Genomic DNA, 22,062 nt, shown 5'->3' with positions numbered 1-22,062 from the left:
ATATTCTTGTATATAGGGAGCAGTATTATAGTAGTTATATTCTTGTATATAGGGAGCAGTATTATAGTAGCTATATTCTTGTATATAGGGGAGCAGTATTATAGTAGTTATATCCTTGTATATAGGGGCAGTAGTATAGTAGTTATATTCTTGTATATAGGGGCAGTAGTATAGTAGTTATATTCTTGTATATAGGGGCAGTATTATAGTAGTTATATCCTTGTATATAGGGGCAGTATTATAGTAGTTATATTCTTGTATATAGGGAGCAGTATTATAGTAGTTATATTCTTGTATATAGGGAGCAGTATTATAGTAGCTATATTCTTGTATATAGGGGGCAGTATATAGTAGTTATATTCTTGTATATAGGGGGCAGTATATAGTAGTTATATTCTTGTATATAGTGGGCAGTATTATAGTAGTTATATTCTTGTATATAGGAGCAGTATTATAGTGGTTATATTCTTGTATATAGGGGCAGTATTATAGCTGTTATATTCTTGTATATAGGAGGCAGTATTATAGCAGTTATATTCTTGTATATAGGGGAGCAGTATTATAGTAGTTATATTCTTGTATATAGGGGCAGTATTATAGTAGTTATATTATTGTATATAGGAGGCAGTATTATAGTAGTTATATACTTGTATATAGGAGGCAGTATAATAGTAGTTATATTCTTGTATATAGGGGCAGTATTATAGTAGTTATATTATTGTATATAGGAGGCAGTATTATAGTAGTTATATTCTTGTATATAGGGGAGCAGTATTATAGTCGTTATATTCTTGTATATAGGGGGCAGTATTATAGTAGTTATATTCTTGTATATAGGGGAGCAGTATTATAGTAGTTATATTCTTGTATATAGGGGACAGTATTATAGTAGTTATATTCTTGTATATAGGGGACAGTATTATAGTAGTTATATTCTTGTATATAGGGGCAGTATTATAGTAGTTATATCCTTGTATATAGGGGCAGTATTATAGTAGTTATATTCTTGTATATAGGGGCAGTATTATAGTAGTTATATTCTTGTATATAGGAGCAGTATTATAGTAGTTATATTCTTGTATAGAGGAGCAGTGTTATAGTAGTTATATTCTTGTATATAGGAGTAGTGTTATAGTAGTTATATTCTTGTATATAGGAGCAGTATTATAGTAGTTATATTCTTGTATATAGGGGGCAGTATTATAGTAGTTATATTTTTGTACACAGGGGCAGTATTATAGTAGTTATATTCTTGTATATAGGGGCAGTATTATAGTAGTTACATTCTTGTATATAGGAGCAGTATTATAGTAGTTATATTCTTGTATATAGGAGCAGTATTATAGTAGTTATATTCTTGTATATAGGAGGCAGTATTATAGTAGTTCTATTCTTGTATATAGGAGCAGTATTATAGTAGTTATATTCTTGTATATAGGAGCAGTATTGTAGTAGTTATATTCTTGTATATAAAGGCAGTATTATAGTAGTTATATTCTTGTATATAGGGGGCAGTATTATAGTAGTTATATTCTTGTATATAGGGGCAGTATTATAGTAGTTATACTCTTGTACATAGGGGGCAGTATTATAGTAGTTATATTCCTGTATATAGGGGGCAGTATTATAGTAGTTATATTCTTGTATATAGGGGCAGTATTATAGTAGTTATATTCTTGTATATAGGGGGCAGTATTATAGTAGTTATATTCTTGTATATAGGGGCAGTATTATAGTAGTTATACTCTTGTACATAGGGGGCAGTATTATAGTAGTTATATTCCTGTATATAGGGGGCAGTATTATAGTAGTTATATTCTTGTATATAGGGGCAGTATTAAAGTAGTTATATTCTTGTATATAGGGGACAGTATTATAGTAGTTATATTCTTGTATACAGGGGGCAGTATTATAGTAGTTATATTCTTGTATATAGGGGCAGTATTATAGTAGTTATATTCTTGTATATAGGAGCAGTATTATAGTAGTTATATTCTTGTGTATATAGGGGGCAGTATTATAGTAGTTATATTCTTGTATATAGGAGCAGTATTATAGCGGTTACATTCTTGTATATAGGGGGCAGTATTATAGCAGAAATATTCTTGTATATAGGAGCAGTATTATAGTGGTTACATTCTTGTATATAGGGGGCAGTATTATAGTAGTTATCTTCTTGTATATAGGAGCAGTATTATAGTAATTATATTCTTGTATATAGGGGCAGTATTATAGTAGTTATATTCTTGTATATAGGGGTAGTATTATAGTAGTTATATTTTTGTACACAGGGGCAGTATTATAGTAGTTATATTCTTGTATATAGGGGCAGTATTATAGTAGTTATCTTCTTGTATATAGGGGCAGTATTATAGTAGTTATATTCTTGTATATAGGGGGCAGTATTATAGTAGTTATATTCTTGTATATAGGGGTAGTATTATAGTAGTTACATTCTTGTATATAGGAGCAGTATTATAGTAGTTATATTCTTGTATATAGGAGCAGTATTATAGTAGTTATATTCTTGTATATAGGGGCAGTATTATAGTAGTTATCTTCTTGTATATAGGGGCAGTATTATAGTAGTTATATTCTTGTATATAGGGGGCAGTATTATAGTAGTTATATTCTTGTATATAGGGGTAGTATTATAGTAGTTACATTCTTGTATATAGGAGCAGTATTATAGTAGTTATATTCTTGTATATAGGAGCAGTATTATAGTAGTTATATTCTTGTATATAGGGGCAGTATTATAGTAGTTATATTCTTGTATATAGGGGGCAGTATTATAGTAGTTATATTCTTGTATATAGGAGCAGTATTATAGTAGTTATATTCTTGTATATAGGGGGCAGTATTATAGTAGTTATATTCTTGTATATAGGGGCAGTATTATAGTAATTATATTCTTGTATATAGGGGCAGTATTATAGTAGTTATATTCTTGTATATAGGGGTAGTATTATAGTAGTTATATTTTTGTACACAGGGGCAGTATTATAGTAGTTATATTCTTGTATATAGGGGCAGTATTATAGTAGTTATCTTCTTGTATATAGGGGCAGTATTATAGTAGTTATATTCTTGTATATAGGGGGCAGTATTATAGTAGTTATATTCTTGTATATAGGGGTAGTATTATAGTAGTTACATTCTTGTATATAGGAGCAGTATTATAGTAGTTATATTCTTGTATATAGGAGCAGTATTATAGTAGTTATATTCTTGTATATAGGGGCAGTATTATAGTAGTTATATTCTTGTATATAGGGGGCAGTATTATAGTAGTTATATTCTTGTATATAGGAGCAGTATTATAGTAGTTATATTCTTGTATATAGGGGGCAGTATTATAGTCGTTATATTCTTGTATATAGGGGCAGTATTATAGTAGTTATATTCTTTTATATAGGGGGCAGTATTATAGTAGTTATATTCTTGTATATAGGAGCAGTATTATAGTAGTTATATTCTTGTGTATAGGGGGCAGTATTATAGTAGTTATATTCTTGTATATAGAGGCAGTATTATAGTAGTTATATTCTTGTGTATATAGGGGGCAGTATTATAGTAGTGATATTCTTGTACATAGGGGGCAGTATAATAGTAGTTATGTTTCTGTTCATGAATAGTGCTCCTGCTTCCATAATCTTGGAGAACTACTTGCATTTGCCATTGGGGCCTCTAGAAATAGCTGGGCGGCATGTTATGTGGGAGCATTCATGGTGACCACATTGTTTTTTAACCGGCCTTTCCAGAAACTGTACAGAATTTGCTGCCCGTTCACAAGAGATGTCTCTAGGACTTGTATATAGTTATTGTTTGTGCAGGATATATATTCTGTTCTTATTCTTAGTCTCCATGTAAATCTTATTATATTCATGTCCTTTTTTTTATGGGTCTTCACCCAATGAACAGAATCTTCTCCGTCTGGGGTTATTGGGGTCACTGCTGACCAATCACCCACAGACCAGGAATAATCTTTTTCAGGATAATCCTTTTTATAGAAAGTTGATCTAAAAAAAGAAAATGCTGAGTGTCTGCGCTGGGTGCCGGGCTGGTCGCTGGGTGCTGGGCTGGTCGCTGGGTGATACAGTTACCGCCAGTGATCCGGAGTTCTCATCTTACAACCTATAGAGCCGCTCCATCATTAATAGAAAGCTTCATGACTTTACCGTCTGCGTCGTCTAAGGGCAGGATCACATGCAGAAAAAACGCATAATGTAATATTTGGTATATTGTACTGTATTATATGGTCCTGGTATTATATTTTCCTGGTATGATATGGTCCTGATATTATATTGTACTGATATTATATGGTACCGGTATTATATTGTACTGTATTATATGGTCCCGGTATTATATGGTCCCGGTATTATATGGTCCCGGTATTATATGGTCCCGGTATTATATGGTCCCGGTATTATATGGTCCCGGTATTATATGGTCCCGGTATTATATGGTCCCGGTATTATATGGTCCCGGTATTATATGGTCCCGGTATTATATGGTCCCGGTATTATATGGTCCCGGTATTATATGGTCCAGGTATTATATGGTCCAGGTATTATATGGTCCAGGTATTATACGGTCCAGGTATTATACGGTCCAGGTATTATACGGTCCAGGTATTATACGGTCCAGGTATTATACGGTCCCGGTATTATACGATTCCGGTATTATACGGTCCCGGTATTATACGGTCCCGGTATTATACGGTCCCGGTACTATACGGTCCCGGTACTATACGGTCCCGATACTATACGGTCCCGATACTATACGGTCCCGATACAATATGGTCCCGATATTATATGGTCCCGATATTATATGGTCCCGGTATTATATGGTACCGGTATTATATGGTCCCGGTATTATATGGTCCCGGTATTATATGGTCCCGGTATTATATGGTCCCGGTATTATATGGTCTCGCTATTCTATGGTCCCGCTATTATACGGTTCCGCTATTATACGATCCCGCTATTATACGGTCCCGCTATTATACGGTCCCGCTATTATGCGGTATTATACGGTCGCGGTATCATACGGTCGCGGTATCATACGGTCGCGGTATCATACGTCCCGGTGTTATACGGTCCCGGTGTTATACGGTCCCGGTGTTATATGGTCCCGGTATTATATGGTATCCTACTGTACATACTTCTTTGCTCCCCGCCCGTTCTGTTAGTCGCTGACTCCTTTGTCATTTGGTTTGAGCCTTCGCGTGCACTACGGTTGAACTGCGTTACATCACTGACATTTTTGGCACTCGGCTTAACAAAGAAATGATTTTGCTCAGTGCCAAATGTTTCAACTATAACCAGCAGCAAAGATGTCCGTGTTCAGCCAAGGGATGTGCGGAGCAAGCAGGGGGGCTGCGGCTGATCCCACCGGCCCTGTGTGTGTATCAGGGCTCTGATGCGCATATTTCACTCATCACCTCACTCGCCCGTTGTGTGCGCCGTTTCCACGTTTATATGAACATTGCGGGATAATCTCTCCCATCAGAGCGTTCCTCGGGGGGTTTCATGGGGATGAGCCGGGAGGAGTTACTGAATTTATAGATTGCAGCCAGAGATGCGGCATTGCTTATTGTATATAAATATTATATATTTATGTGCTAACATGTAAATTTACTTTTTCTCTCTGCAAACAATTCCATTCCACTAACGCTCCCTTCCTGAGAGGGACTGTTCATCCTGAGTTTGCTGATGTTTGAATAGAATGCCAGAACTTCAGTTAAGACCGAAACTGCAGAGCAGTAGAATATAGAGAGCAGTGGCTGTGGCTGACACCATGGTCCCTATGGTTAGTATGTAGGGCAGTGGTCTTTAACCTGTGGCTGACACCATGGTCCCTATGGTTAGTATGTAGGGCAGTGGTCTTTAACCTGTGGCTGACACCATGGTCCCTATGGTTAGTATGTAGGGCAGTGGTCTTTAACCTGTGGCTGACACCATGGTCCCTATGGTTAGTGTATAGGGCAGTGGTCTCTAACCTGTGGCTGACACCATGGTCCCTTTGGTTAGTATATAGGGCAGTGGTCTTTAACCTGTGGCTGACACCATGGTCCCTATGGTTAGTGTATAGGGCAGTGGTCTCTAACCTGTGCCTGACGCCATGGTCCCTATGTTTAGTGTATAGGGCAGTGGTCTTTAACCTGTGCCTGACACCATAGTCCCTATGGTTAGTGTATAGGGCAGTGGTCTTTAACCTGTGCCTGACACCATGGTCCCTATGGTTAGTGTATAGGACAGTGGTCTCTAACCTGTGCCTGACACAATGGTCCCTATGGTTAGTGTATAGGGCAGTGGTCTTTAACCTGTGGCTGACACCATGGTCCCTATGGTTAGTGTATAGGGCAGTGGTCTTTAACCTGTGCCTGACACCATGGTTCCTATGGTTAGTGTATAGGGCAGTGGTCTTTAACCTGTGGCTGACACCATGGTCCCTATGGTTACTGTATAGGGCAGTGGTCTTTAACCTGTGGCTGACACCATGGTCCCTTTGGTTAGTGTATAGGGCAGTGGTCTCTAACCTGTGCCTGACACAATGGTCCCTATGGTTAGTGTATAGGGCAGTGGTCTCTAACCTGTGCCTGACACAATGGTCCCTATGGTTAGTGTATAGGGCAGTGGTCTCTAACCTGTGCCTGACACCATGGTCCCTATGGTTAGTGTATAGGGCAGTGGTCTCTAACCTGTGCCTGACACCATGGTCCCTATGGTTAGTGTATAGGGCAGTGGTCTCTAACCTGTGGCTCTCTGGCTGTTGCAGCACTCCAACTCCCAACATAATGGCTGTCGGGGGATGTTGTAAGTTGTAGTTTTGCAGAAGTTGTAGAGTGTCAGGTTGGAGATAGAGACTGAGGTGTAAGACATTATACAAGCCTCACGATTACCTGTCATCCTTACTGTACCTGCTAAATGTCCCAGCATGCCCTGCCCTCCTATAAAGCTTGTATTTTCTACTTGTATCATTGGTAGATACACAAGTATATATATATATATATATATATATATATATATATATATATATATATATATATATATATAGTGTGGCATTGCCCGCCCTCCTACCCAGTGACTCTGCAGACGCTCGGTGCTGGCATTGTCGGCAGGATGTATACATTGCTGCATTCATTACGGACGTGCCAGTTGTCCTAGGTCATGGCGCGGGGCAGCAATCTATTAGCGGTAACCTGGGAACGGTTTGTATTTGCCTTCTGATAAGTGAGGACGTTGGCAGATTTGAGTGTAGAAAGGAGCTGAGTGCGCCCAGATTATACCACAGACATAATGCAATTTCCTGCTGGCTGTGCCCGGGTTGCCCCTCCCTATTGGCAAGTTGCCAGCTTTGTGGTTTGAGCTTTTTTTTCTCTCTTGCCTATATATACCCGGATCTATATAGTAATACTGTATTCTTATAGCTACTAGCAGGGGAAGACTGACATAAGTGGCATCACCCATCTTTATGGGCAGCGCTGGAACTGGGATACGTTGTGCCCACCAGAGGAAATTGTTCTGAGGACCCACCCTGTATACATACAGAACGTGTGTGCGTCCACTATCAAAAGCTTTACGTGGGCTTATCCGTGTTCCTCCATGCTGACAGTTTCCCCTGCTGTCTACCTGGCTTGATGGTTACGTCACCTGTTGGGTCCTCTGGCACTTCCAGCTACTCGGTCCTCCCCTGGTTAATGATATAATATTTTATTGATTTACTAAATAAACCCCAAGTCTTTATATTTGTTTTGGGCGGAGGCGACTGATGACGTAAGACTTTGTGGGTGAGGAGTTGCAGTGTCGAAGGGAAACATTGTCTCGTGTTGTAACTCCGGGTCACCACTTGGCCTGCAGAATGTTTTGAACTTTTAAGAAAAACTGATACATTGTGTCATGGCCGGTCCAAGCCTGAAGGAGCGGTGCATGACTCCTATCATGGTGTCACGCTCCGCCCCCAGACTCCACACTAGGCACCACGCACTGGGGCAGATTTACTACTGCGTCTAGCATGTGACGAAAAATGCACCGATTTTTGGCGCAATTTGACACATTCTATTTGAAACTAATTGTTTGCACCTCACTAGACACATTTAATTTTATAGAAAAGAGGGCGTGGCTTGGTTGGGAAGAGGTGTGGCTTAAAATACGCCAACGTGCACCAAATGAAAATGAGTTGGTATAAGGAAGGGAAAAGTGCGCCACTGTGATTGATTTGGTGAATCTTCAGATTGCCTGCTCTAAGTTTACGCAGTCTAAATTTTACACAGCTTAGTAAATCTGCCCAACTGTATTCGTTTTTTACCTGAAGTGTTCCTTTAAAGGGATCGCCCAATTTTATAATCAGAATTAACCAATTTTAAGACTTCTGCATTCTGTCAGTGAATGGAAATATTCTAGTTTACTACCAGAAGCTAAAATCTCAGTCCTCTGTAAGCTACACATTCCTGCAACACAACTCTCTCTCCTGTCCTAAACCCCAGGATGATTTCTCTTACCTACACTGATACATTGTAACAAGCCCCTCAGCAATAGAATCTGAATGTGATCTAGATGGCTTTTGTAGCCTCTGAATGTAAACAATGAATGTGTCCATTCACCGACAGCAAACATAGATTTTGAAAATGAAAGGAATTGAAATTGGACAAGCCCTTTTAAGGTGTGATTTCCCTTTAAGAAGGATGACTACCTCGGTAGTGTATGTGGTGGTGTCACGCTTCATTTCTGAGAGGATTTGCTCAATCTGCTTCTGATTTCAGTTTACTTTGAAAGACTCGGATCATTTGTCTTTGTTTTTTTTCAGACCTCCTATGATGTTAGATCTCCCTGTCCTTATAGAGACCGGAGCAGGCAGAGCTGTCAGGGGAGCGCAGGGAACATCCCGGCTTAAACCTCTGTTTGCTTGCAGTGATCTGGATATGGAGGCAGCTGGGTCTTCTCCAGGATGCGGGTCTGGCCGCTCTCCAGCCGGGAATTCTCCCTATTATAGATACGAGGGACCCAGTGGCAGCCATTGTCCTGTGCTAAATGTCATATACCATCATGAGGCGAGACGCTATATCTGTGCTCTCCCGGCAGCCCCTCAGATATTGCAAAACTACAACCCCCAGCATACCCTGACAGCCACAACCTGGGAGTTGTAGTGTTGCAACAGCTGGAGAGCGACGGTTTGGGGACTACTGTTCTGTCCAATGTAATAGCCAGTAAAGCTCCTGAAAGGGATGTCACCCAGCTTTCCCAGACTCCTGAATGACACGTATGGCTGGAGTCTGGAAAGCTGGGTGGAAGCCGCTGCGTGGCCACTTTAGTGAAGAATGATTCTAATTATTGGTGACTATTATTTTATGTGCAAATTCTCAGCAGTTGGACTTTAGATCTCAATATAGTGTTAAACATTAGCTAGAGAAGAACTACAAGTTGCAGCATGCCATGTAGCTCAAATAAAATGGTGTCTGGCTCTGCTGTTGCTGGATGATGGGGTTTGTAGTTCCGTGGTAGCACACTACAGGCCAGTCTAGGCAATAATCTATGATCGAAGTACATCAGCTGTCCAAATCTCTCTCCAGTCCTGAGGGTTTGCTACAATGTATCAGTGCAGGTAGAATGTATCAGTCTGGGGTTTACACAGGGCTACCCAAGCATTGACCGTTTTAATCATCAACTCCAGCTTGGCCACATTATCGGTTGGAGTCTAAGGTTGTCTGAAATCCATCTTCTGTCTCATCGGAAGCTGCGGTTGCTGCTTTGTCAATCCCCCATGCTTTGTACTGCAGCTCTGTTCCAATAGAGCTCAGCAAAGATCAGTGATTCCAGCTTAGCTGCATTGTCTGTTTAAGGTAAACCTCCTGTCTCAACACAGCCTCAGCCTGCTTTTCTGTTTTCCCCATGCTTTACACTGCAGCCCTGCTTGTTCAGATTGGTTGCTGTGTATAAGTAAGAAGAACAGGGGAGCAGGAGGGTAATACTGAAGCAGGCGTATTCATTCACACTGATGGGCGCTGCTCATGTTTTACCATCTATGGAGAACGCGGCGCGGATCGCAACGGTCAGACGTGAACTTTTCTGCACTTTCATCAAGTACTTCAAATGAAACATTTCTGGGAAAATTCCCTTTTCTTCCACCTTCGTGTCCAGAGAATCTGTAAAACATGTTCAGAACATCGTGTTCCGTGCGTCGTGTCATCGTCTTTTTCTGGAGCGTCCGTCGGGAGGCTGGGAAAGTCTGACAATGTACAATCAGTATTTCCACCCGGCAGAAAAGAGAAACGGCCAATTCTTTAATGTGCTGCTTCTTGGAAACGTCCGCAGAAGGGTTTTATTTTTAACATCTCAAATCCCCTGATGGAACGTGGAGGTCGCTGCGCCAATCTGCACTGGGAGATATTAATATGCTGTACCTGTCACCCACCCCTGGCACGAGGGGATCGTAATGATGCAGATATGGGCCCTATGCAAAATCTATTCCAGGGGCCCCTTACCCTTGATATGTCATTTATAGTGCGGCAGTCCTGTTATGTGGCAGAGGGGACGTAGGGTTTGATGTGACCTCAATATCCGCACCCCCTTTATCTGGCATCTAGGACTTGTAGCGTGCAACGCCTTAGCGCTCCGGTTTTCTTTTTGAAGATTTTTGAATGTAGACCACTTGTGAGTTCCAGTTAATTCCTAAATCCCACATAAAACAGAGGCCTAGGCTGACGTTATGCCCGCTACCAAGGACTGATCCGTGGGCACACCTGGGCAAACTAGAGAGAAATAGAAAATAGCTACAAAAAAATCCGGCCGAGGCAGAGTTATCAGGGGGCCAATATCAAGAATCCATATGGACCCCACTTCCAGTGCCGATTCTCACATCACCACTCTGTGCCCTACCCACAGCCGGAGGGTCTGATGCCTGCCCCCCACCACCCACATTCCTTGACCCTATGCCCCCCTTGTAGTGACTGTGGAAAGATGAGTCCTGCCCAGGTTCTCACTGTAGGGTAAAAAAGGTGAAGCTGACCTAAGCTGGGCCCCTTCTCTGCGGGGCCCCCATAGTAACTTCATCGATGGCCTCTATAGCAGGTACAACATATGAAAAGTTTACAACCTATGCCCATGCTTCAGCCCCCCGGTAGGTCATTACTCATTTTCTTTTACCACTTCTTCCTTTCTTTCCTTGGATATGAAGTTTTTGCTGATTCCACATCTGAGCTTTACATTTATGGACTGAATTGAACGTTTTTTGGCAATCGCCCCCATTTCCTGGTGAATGATACCGTTTCCTGGATGGACGTTTTCCTGGAAGTTTTTATGAATGAACATCTGGTGCGGACTGTGCTGTTCACTTTCCACCGTCCATCCCCCCCATAGATAGTAGAATATCCCGTCCAGTGGTAACGCTCTGCAGCTCGCGCCATGACATCTGCACCCACCGTTCACTGCCCGCTGTCACCCCCCCCCCCCCCCCCGCTCCGCCACTATTCACATCTGGGCTAGATTTGGGCTCTGCAGTCAGAGCCGGGGATGTTTTCCTTTGTAAAGGGAATGGCATGTCATCCGTGATTTTGGAACGCCGAGTGTATTTTTAGGAATGAGTAACCGTGTCTGCAGAACAACGAGGAGGAAATTGTGTATCCAGGATGATGAGATGATTACCCAGACGTGCGATCGCTTTACTCATTGGAGACTCCGCAAGGTGTTGCTCATTTCCACAGAGCATGCTGAGGGTTGTAGCTCAAGAATGACTACAGAGTAATTCTTGATGTTAAAGAATAAGAAAAACATGGTTACTTTCTTCCAAAAACAGCGCCACACCTGTCCGCAGGTTATATGTGGTATTGCAGCATAGCCCCATTCACTGAAAGCTGCTGAGTTGCACTACCAGACACAACCCATGGACAGGTGGGGCACTGTTTTTGGAAGAAAGCAGCCATGTATTTCTAATCCTGGGTCCCTTTAAGTTAGAGTCCGCATCCTATAATGTGGGTTTCAGATAATTTATTGCTGCATAGCAAAGTGCAAACTGTTAGTCTGATCCCCCATAACTGTACCAGAGTCTCAATTTATAGCGCCAGCCAGTGAGCCAAACAGAGAACTCCATAATAATGGCAGCCATAGTACCCCCACCCATTTATTTATTCCTTGTTGCTTATGTTGCGCCACCATATTCTGCAACGCTGTACAGAGATCATCACCCACATCAGTGCCAACCAGAATGACCCTATAAATAGTGCCAGGCAGAGTACCCCATAAACCATGCCAACAAGGGTCTCTATGAATACTGCAAATCAGAGTGCCCCATATAATAGTGCCAGGAAGAAGTTCCCCATGAATGTGCCCGTCCGATAAATAGTCCCGGAGGAGCCATGAGTAGTTTTTTGTATTTCATTGCCCTCGGCTACATATTGATCTCTTCTGGATACAGAGGGCAGAACGTATCCAAAGGCAACGAGATGACGGAACCCCGGAGTCCATATTCCCACCATGGTGGAGCTCCTGGCAGGTCCTGGCAGGTCGCCGGGACTATTTTACCTTTACTGTAGGAAATGAGATAAATATCCGGGAGGACTCCACAGCCGGAGAACGTCCGCACCCTCTCATCGCCTCTGTTCTCTCTCGGGAACGTTCTGATCTTTTATCGGACCCCCGATTATCTGCGATGACTTCACGGCTGGGATATGTTATGACAGACCCCTTACCTCACCCCGAGTAATGTACATGATGTCTAAACTCCCAGATTAATTAGAAAAACAAGATGGCGAGTTATAACAGGTCTGGAATGTCTGGCTGCTTCCTACATACAGGCGACGTGCTGAACCTTCCCGAAAACTTCCCATAAAGATATACCTGGGGTCAGAAGATCCGTCCAGACCGGGGGAGACAAAGAACTTCAGCAGGAATAGGGGGATTGCTAAAGTCACCCACACAGGGGCGTAGCTATAGGGGGCGCCCATTCGTTGTACTCAAAGGCTCCTCTGCCACCAGCAAGGACCAGTCTTGTGAATGGCACATAGTGGGTGGGGAGGCCTGTTACAGATTTTGCATTTTGGCCCAGGAGCCTCAAGTTTCCCATCTGCACCCACATCAGTCACATCAGCCACAGAGCTTACAACCTAATCTCCACTATCATTGGGACTGGCTACCATTTCAAATTTAGTATTCCCACTATGTGCCCATCAGAGGGCTGAAAATTGTTGGCACAAATGCCCCTCCCCAAGGAATTCTATAGGCTAGTGGGGTCACATGACACAGTTTCCTGCAGCCCAGACTGCTTACAAAGAGTCTAGGGGGTGGAGCTTAGTTTTTCTCGTGCTTCGATGATTGAACTACAGACAATTGTCCTGATCATATCGATGTCTGGTGGCAAAATGATATAAATTATAATTGATAGAACACTCACACCATTTATACTATTTATAACATATTTATATATTATATTATATAACACTAATATATTTATAACACTCTGAAATTGTCACAGCCCCTCCCTATTCTTAGCACCACTAAACAGTAATATATTTTTGTTTTGATCTGTATCAGTCTTTGTATAATTCTTTGCAGCGGCTGCGTCTCTAGAGCCTGGAGCATGGATGTCCCTATAATTCCTGCTCCTGGACAACCCCTTTAAATGAAGGAGGAGCCAAACGACATCTGATCAGCTTGGACGTTGAAATTGGCGGGTGTCTGTGTAATGCAATTGTAGTCCTCCGGAATGAGAGCTCCTCTTTGCCATATAGATGGGGGGTGCAGGATTTGGGGACCCCCCCTCTAGAGACTCCATTTGCCCTAGTAGGGGCAAAGTGTGGCGCCCTATTTAGTAGACACTTTATATGTTCAGGATATGTGACTACTTTACATTAGATTAGGAGGTTGATCCTGACCAATATGTTCTTTTATTCATATGGATCGTCTCATGTGGCCCTAACCGTATCTTCTCTGTTGTCTTTAGTGTTTGATCATTGGCGGGGGCCCCTGTGGACTGAGGACGGCCATTGAACTTTCCTGCTTAGGAGCCAAAGTGGTCGTTGTGGAGAAGAGAGACACATTTTCCCGGAACAACGTCCTCCACCTCTGGCCTTACACCATTCACGACCTCCGGTGCCTCGGAGCCAAGAAGTTCTATGGGAAGTTCTGCGCAGGAGCCATCGATCATATCAGTACGTATGACCAGATACTCCCCGGTGCACGGCCTGACCCCATAAAATACCTTTTTGCGAAATTTGGGTCTAAAATACATCAAATGAATAATATGTACCTTATGAAACTTTGTAATATAATTTCTAGTTCAACGCCTCACCATTTTTTAAATCTCTGCTTACTGTCAATGAATGGAACTATTAATATTTACATCCAAGATGCAGAAAACATGTACAGGCATAAAACATTTCACAGCTGAGGGTTTGGTACAATTGTATCCAATCTAGAAAACCCTCTGTGAGCTTAACAACCTTGACTCCAGACTACCAGAGGTGTAACTTGAAGCTCCTGGGGCTCAATGGGAATTCTGTAATGGGGTCCCAACTTACCATGTGCCATTTATAATACTGGTGTCTCCTTATGGGGGCATGGTGCGACTGTTCTATACCCTATAGCTGCACTTGACTCCAGGCTGATACATTTTACCTGCACTGATACATTGTAACAAACTATCAGGACAGGAGAGAGACTTGTACAGCTGCAGTATTTAACTTTTAGAACAGTGGAATCCAACTCGTGGCTCTCCCGCTGCTGCAGAACTACATCTCCCATCATGATGGAAGTTGTAGTTGATAAACATTGAGGAGCACTATTTTACAGGATTGCTTAGGATACAAATGTGGCAAACACTCAGCTGTAATGTATTCCATTTGTGTACATAGAACAGTCAGCCTCTGGAATGGCTGATAACAGGAGACAATAAATTACCACACAGGAAACAGAGAGAGGACGACCTGCAGGGTACTGTCCCTTTAAGACACCCCATTACTGTAAGGCACGACACCATTAATCACCCTTTTTCATGAACTCTCTGACTCCCTTGTGTCTCGCAGGTATCTGGCAGCTTCAGCTCATGTTGTTTAAGATCGCGCTCCTGCATGGAATTGAGGTCCACGTGAACGTAGAATTCGTCAAACTCCTGGAACCGCCGGAAGATCAAGAGAATCAAAGTAATTTCGCGTTTTATTCTGTATTCTAGAGAAATCGTGTCTTAAGCTGTGAGTATAATATGGGATATAAGAGGGTGCTCCACCAGCTGCACGTATATTACAGGGGCTGGCAGCCCTCACCCGCAGTGCCCACATGAATCCAGAAATAGAGGGTCACTGATCATCGTGGTCACGGTTCTGGTGGGTCTCGGGCTGCCCGCTGTGGTGTGCCTGGATCAGCGTTGTGGTTGTGCCATGTCACATTACACCATTGGTAGAAGATCATATTAGATGAGCTGCAGAGAAAGTCGATATTGAGTTTCAGAAATATGACAAAGTGATGACAAAAGGAATTTTGTGAAGGTTTAAATCCTGAAAGTGAGATGCGGCGGGTACAGTGAGAGCGTTAATCACACTGGTTACTGGTGACTGGTTACAGCTGGCATGCTGCTCGGGATCGTGCTGTGAACGTCCAGTTATTTTTCTGTATGGGCCACGTGTATCAAACCTGCAGCAGAAAAAACTTGACCAATCAAAGTCCAGCTATTATTTTTAAAGGGCGGTATAGAAAATGAAATGTGGATTCAGATCTGAACGTGTCACCCCAATGTCAACACTCCCCACATCTGTAGGTCACATACTATCTCCAGTGCAATAGTATTAGTTTTAGTGTATATATAATAGTACCATCTCTAGTGTGTATATAATAGTACCATCTCTAGTGTGTATATAATAGTACCATCTCTAGTGTGTATATAATAGTACCATCTCTAGTGCATATATAATAGTACCATCTCTAGTGTATATATAATAGTACCATCTCTAGTGTGTATATAATAGTACCATCTCTAGTGTATATATAATAGTACCATCTCTAGTGTATATATAATAGTACCATCTCTAGTGCATATATAATAGTATTAGTTGTAGTGTGTATATAATAGTACCGTCTCTAGTGTATATATAATAGTACCATCTCTAGTGTATATATAATAGTACCGTCTCTAGTGTATATATAATAGTACCATATCTAGTGCATATATAATAGTACCATCTGTAGTCTATATATAATAGTACCGTCTCTAGTGTATATATAATAGTATTAGTTGTAGTGTGTATATAATAGTACCGTCTCTAGTGTATATATAATAGTACCATCTCTAGTGTATATATAATAGTACCGTCTCTAGTGTATATATAATAGTACCATATCTAGTGTATATATAATAGTACCGTCTCTAGTGTATATATAATAGTACCATATCTAGTGTATATATAATAGTACCATCTGTAGTCTATATATAATAGTATTAGTTGTAGTGTGTATATAATAGTACCGTCTCTAGTGTATATATAATAGTACCATATCTAGTGTATATATAATAGTACCATCTCTAGTGTATATATAACAGTACCATCTCTAGTGTATATATAATAGTACCATATCTAGTGTATATATAATAGTACCATCTGTAGTCTATATATAATAGTACCATCTCTAGTGTGTATATATAATAGTACCATCTCTAGTGTATATATAATAGTACCATCTCTAGTGTATATATAATAGTACCATCTCTAGTGTATATATAATAGTACCATCTCTAGTGTATATATAATAGTACCATCTCTAGTGTATATATAATAGTACCATCTCTAGTGTATATATAATAGTACCATCTCTAGTGTATATATAATAGTACCATCTCTAGTGTATATATAATAGTACCATATCTAGTGCATATATAATAGTACCATCTCTAGTGCATATATAATAGTACCATCTGTAGTGTATATATAATAGTACAATCTCTAGTGCATATATAATAGTACCATCTGTAGTCTATATATAATAGTATTAGTTGTAGTGTGTATATAATAGTACCGTCTCTAGTGTATATATAATAGTATTAGTTATAGTGTGTATATAATAGTACCGTCTCTAGTGTATATATAATAGTACCATCTCTAGTGTATATATAATAGTACCATCTCTAGTGTATATATAATAGTACCATCTCTAGTGTATATATAATAGTACCATCTCTAGTGCATATATAATAGTACCATCTCTAGTGTATATATAATAGTACCATCTCTAGTGTATATATAATAGTACCATCTCTAGTGCATATATAATAGTATTAGTTGTAGTGTGTATATAATAGTACCGTCTCTAGTGTATATATAATAGTACCATCTCTAGTGTATATATAATAGTACCATCTCTAGTGTATATATAATAGTACCATCTCTAGTGTATATATAATAGTACCATCTCTAGTGTATATATAATAGTACCATCTCTAGTGTATATATAATAGTACCATCTCTAGTGTATATATAATAGTACCATCTCTAGTGTATATATAATAGTACCATCTCTAGTGTATATATAATAGTACCATATCTAGTGCATATATAATAGTACCATCTCTAGTGCATATATAATAGTACCATCTGTAGTGTATATATAATAGTACAATCTCTAGTGCATATATAATAGTACCATCTGTAGTCTATATATAATAGTATTAGTTGTAGTGTGTATATAATAGTACCGTCTCTAGTGTATATATAATAGTATTAGTTATAGTGTGTATATAATAGTACCGTCTCTAGTGTATATATAATAGTACCATCTCTAGTGTATATATAATAGTACCATCTCTAGTGTATATATAATAGTACCATCTCTAGTGTATATATAATAGTACCATATCTAGTGTATATATAATAGTACCATCTCTAGTGTATATATAATAGTACCATCTCTAGTGTATATATAATAGTACCATCTCTAGTGTATATATAATAGTACCATCTCTAGTGTATATATAATAGTACCATATCTAGTGCATATATAATAGTACCATCTCTAGTGCATATATAATAGTACCATCTCTAGTGTATATATAATAGTACCATCTCTAGTGCATATATAATAGTACCATCTGTAGTCTATATATAATAGTATTTGTTGTAGTGTGTATATAATAGTACCGTCTCTAGTGTATATATAATAGTACCATATCTAGTGTATATATAATAGTACCATCTCTAGTGTATATATAATAGTACCATCTCTAGTGTGTATATAATAGTACCATCTCTAGTGTATATATAATAGTACCATCTCTAGTGTATATATAATAGTACCATCTGTAGTCTATATATAATAGTATTAGTTGTAGTGTGTATATAATAGTACCGTCTCTAGTGTATATATAATAGTACCATATCTAGTGTATATATAATAGTACCATCTCTAGTGTATATATAATAGTACCATATCTAGTGTATATATAATAGTACCATCTGTAGTCTATATATAATAGTACCATCTCTAGTGTATATATAATAGTACCATATCTAGTGTATATATAATAGTACCATCTCTAGTGTATATATAATAGTACCATCTCTAGTGTATATATAATAGTACCATCTCTAGTGTATATATAATAGTACCATCTCTAGTGTATATATAATAGTACCATCTCTAGTGTATATATAATAGTACCATCTCTAGTGTATATATAATAGTACCATCTCTAGTGTATATATAATAGTACCATCTCTAGTGTATATATAATAGTACCATATCTAGTGTATATATAATAGTACCATCTCTAGTGTATATATAATAGTACAATCTCTAGTGTATATATAATAGTACCATATCTAGTGTATATATAATAGTACCATCTCTAGTGTATATATAATAGTACCATATCTAGTGTATATATAATAGTACCATCTCTAGTGTATATATAATAGTACCATCTCTAGTGTATATATAATAGTACCATATCTAGTGTATATATAATAGTACCATCTCTAGTGTATATATAATAGTACCATCTCTAGTGTATATATAATAGTACCATCTGTAGTCTATATATAATAGTACCATCTCTAGTGTATATATAACAGTACCATCTCTAGTGTATATATAATAGTACCGTCTCTAGTGTATATATAATAGTACCATATCTAGTGTATATATAAGAGTACCATCTGTAGTCTATATATAATAGTATTAGTTGTAGTGTGTATATAATAGTACCGTCTCTAGTGTATATATAATAGTATTAGTTGTAGTGTGTATATAATAGTACCGTCTCTAGTGTATATATAATAGTACCATCTCTAGTGTATATATAATAGTACCATCTCTAGTGTATATATAATAGTACCATATCTAGTGTATATATAATAGTACCATCTCTAGTGTATATATAATAGTACCATCTCTAGTGTATATATAATAGTACCATCTCTAGTGTATATATAATAGTACCATCTCTAGTGTTTATATAATAGTCCCATCTCTAGTGTATATATAATAGTACCATCTCTAGTGCATATATAATAGTACCATCTCTAGTGTATATATAATAGTACCATCTCTAGTGTATATATAATAGTACCATCTCTAGTGTATATATAATAGTACCATCTCTAGTGTATATATAATAGTACCATCTGTAGTCTATATATAATAGTATCATCTCTAGTGTATATATAATAGTACCATCTCTAGTGTATATATAATAGTACCATCTCTAGTGTATATATAATAGTACCATCTCTAGTGTATATATAATAGTACCATCTCTAGTGTATATATAATAGTACCATCTCTAGTGCATATATAATAGTACCATCTCTAGTGCATATATAATAGTACCATCTCTAGTGTATATATAATAGTACCATCTCTAGTGCGTATATAATAGTACCATCTCTAGTGTATATATAATAGTACCATCTCTAGTGCGTATATAATAGTACCATCTCTAGTGCGTATATAATAGTACCATCTCTAGTGCGTATATAATAGTACCATCTCTAGTGCGTATATAATAGTACCATCTCTAGTGCGTATATAATAGTACCATCTCTAGTGCGTATATAATAGTACCATCTCTAATGCGTATATAATAGTACCATCTCTAGTGCGTATATAATAGTACCATCTCTAGTGCATATATAATAGTACCATCTCTAGTGCATATATAATAGTACCATCTCTAGTGCATATATAATAGTACCATCTCTAGTGTATATATAATAGTACCGTCTCTAGTGTATATATAATAGTACCGTCTCTAGTGTATATATAATAGTACCGTCTCTAGTGTATATATAATAGTACCATCTCTAGTGTATATATAATAGTACCATCTCTAGTGTATATATAATAGTACCATCTCTAGTGTATATATAATAGTACCATCTCTAGTGTATATATAACAGTACCATCTCTAGTGTATATATAATAGTACCATCTCTAGTGTGTATATAATAGTACCATCTCTAGTGTATATATAACAGTACCATCTCTAGTGTATATATAATAGTACCATCTCTAGTGTGTATATAATAGTACCATCTCTAGTGTGTATATAATAGTACCATCTCTAGTGTATATATAATAGTACCATCTCTAGTGTATATATAATAGTACCGTCTCTAGTGCATATATAGTACCCTGTTGTACCCACAGCCATTGTGCCCACATACCAGCCATAGTGCAGACCATATTCCATCCATACTGCCCACTGACTATCCGCTATATTTCTTGCATAATACCAGCCACAGTTCTCCATCAGACTGTCATAGTGCCCACAATTGTACCATTTGTGTCACATGGAACCATGTATAATGTTTGCAGCCACAATGCCCACACATTACCAATCATAGTGCCTATAGTCATGGTGCCCACATCCATAGTGCTCACATATTACCAGCTATAGTTACTACAGCAATGGTGCCCACTTTATAACCAGCCATAGTTCTCCTTAATACCTGCTATATTGCCCAATGTCATAATGCCCACATATTACCAGCCATAATTACTAACCTAATACTAGACACCGCTCCTTCAGCCATAGTGCCCACTTTATACCAGCTAAGGTGGCAGCAGTTATATGTCCCGATAATACCAACAGTTGTGTGCAAGGAATTGTTGAATTATTCTCTAATTTTGCAGCCTTGAGCTGAACATTAATGTCGTGTTATGTTTTCTTTGTCCGCAGAAATAGGATGGAGGGCGGAATTCCTTCCTCAGGACCATCCATTATCTGACTATGAGTTTGATGTCATTATCGGGGCGGACGGACGGAGGAACACCCTGGAAGGTGAGATCTGACCTGTGAGCAGCAATGGACAAGGAGGATATTTGCAAGAGTTGGAAAAATGTTACACAATATAATCAGTCCTATTGTACGAGATATTTTACACTGTATGTCCCTTTAACATGTCACATTGATAGTTGGATCGGGGGGGGGGGGGTCTTCCCATGAATAACCAACGTATAGTTATGATCGGATTGTAATACAGGACCCTCTTCCCTTATTGTTATTTCACAGTTTACATGAATATATCATCTACGGTACATATAATGCTGGGTAACGTTACATGTTCTCATGTCTTATTCTCCATGCAAAACCAGAGCTGCATTCACAATTCTTTTTCTGCCCCTTTCAAAAGTCAACTGCTGGTTCAGTATCTACACGTAACATGCCCAGCTAAGTTTGCATTCGGGGTGTTTGTCGGCTTTGTTCCAGGCACAGAACACTAATCAGATGTAGAAAAAGAGTCCCAGAATTCAGTGCAGCAGTGTACAACTGATAGAAAGATGTCAGTAATCCTAGTGCTGACCAGCAGGATTGTGAATACAGCTCTGGATGTGAAAGGAATATAAGAAATTATAAAACTCACGAACCGTACAAGATATATAATGCAAATAATTTACAAAATGAATTGTTTTTTATATATATATATATATATATATATATATATATATATATATATATTATAGCTAATCTAAAATGGTGCTCAAAGGTGAATCTAGGACTTAAGTCACTGTGTACATACATTACATTAATTATCCTGTACGGATCCTGAGTTACTTCCTGTATTATACTCCAGAGCTGCAC

The 22,062-nt window shown here is 38.9% G+C and overlaps 1 protein-coding gene across 8 annotated transcripts in view; it reads left to right on the top strand.

Annotated features, from left to right (window-relative positions):
* The window catches only part of MICAL2 (microtubule associated monooxygenase, calponin and LIM domain containing 2), a 218,428-nt gene that overhangs the window by 66,359 nt on the left and 130,007 nt on the right, over nucleotides 1-22,062 (top strand). For all 8 annotated transcript variants that reach the window (XM_075838150.1, XM_075838144.1, XM_075838145.1 and 5 more), the window contains exons 3-5: nucleotides 13,939-14,146; nucleotides 15,020-15,136; nucleotides 21,160-21,261. In XM_075838150.1, the coding sequence (XP_075694265.1) occupies nucleotides 13,939-14,146; nucleotides 15,020-15,136; nucleotides 21,160-21,261 (427 nt within the window). The remainder of the gene's footprint in view (nucleotides 1-13,938; nucleotides 14,147-15,019; nucleotides 15,137-21,159; nucleotides 21,262-22,062) is intronic.

Source organism: Rhinoderma darwinii, chromosome 9, assembly GCF_050947455.1.
Source record: "Rhinoderma darwinii isolate aRhiDar2 chromosome 9, aRhiDar2.hap1, whole genome shotgun sequence".
Lineage (NCBI taxonomy): Eukaryota > Metazoa > Chordata > Amphibia > Anura > Rhinodermatidae > Rhinoderma > Rhinoderma darwinii.
Note: the sequence above shows the minus strand (reverse complement) of the source record. Positions and strands in the feature narration are given on the sequence as shown.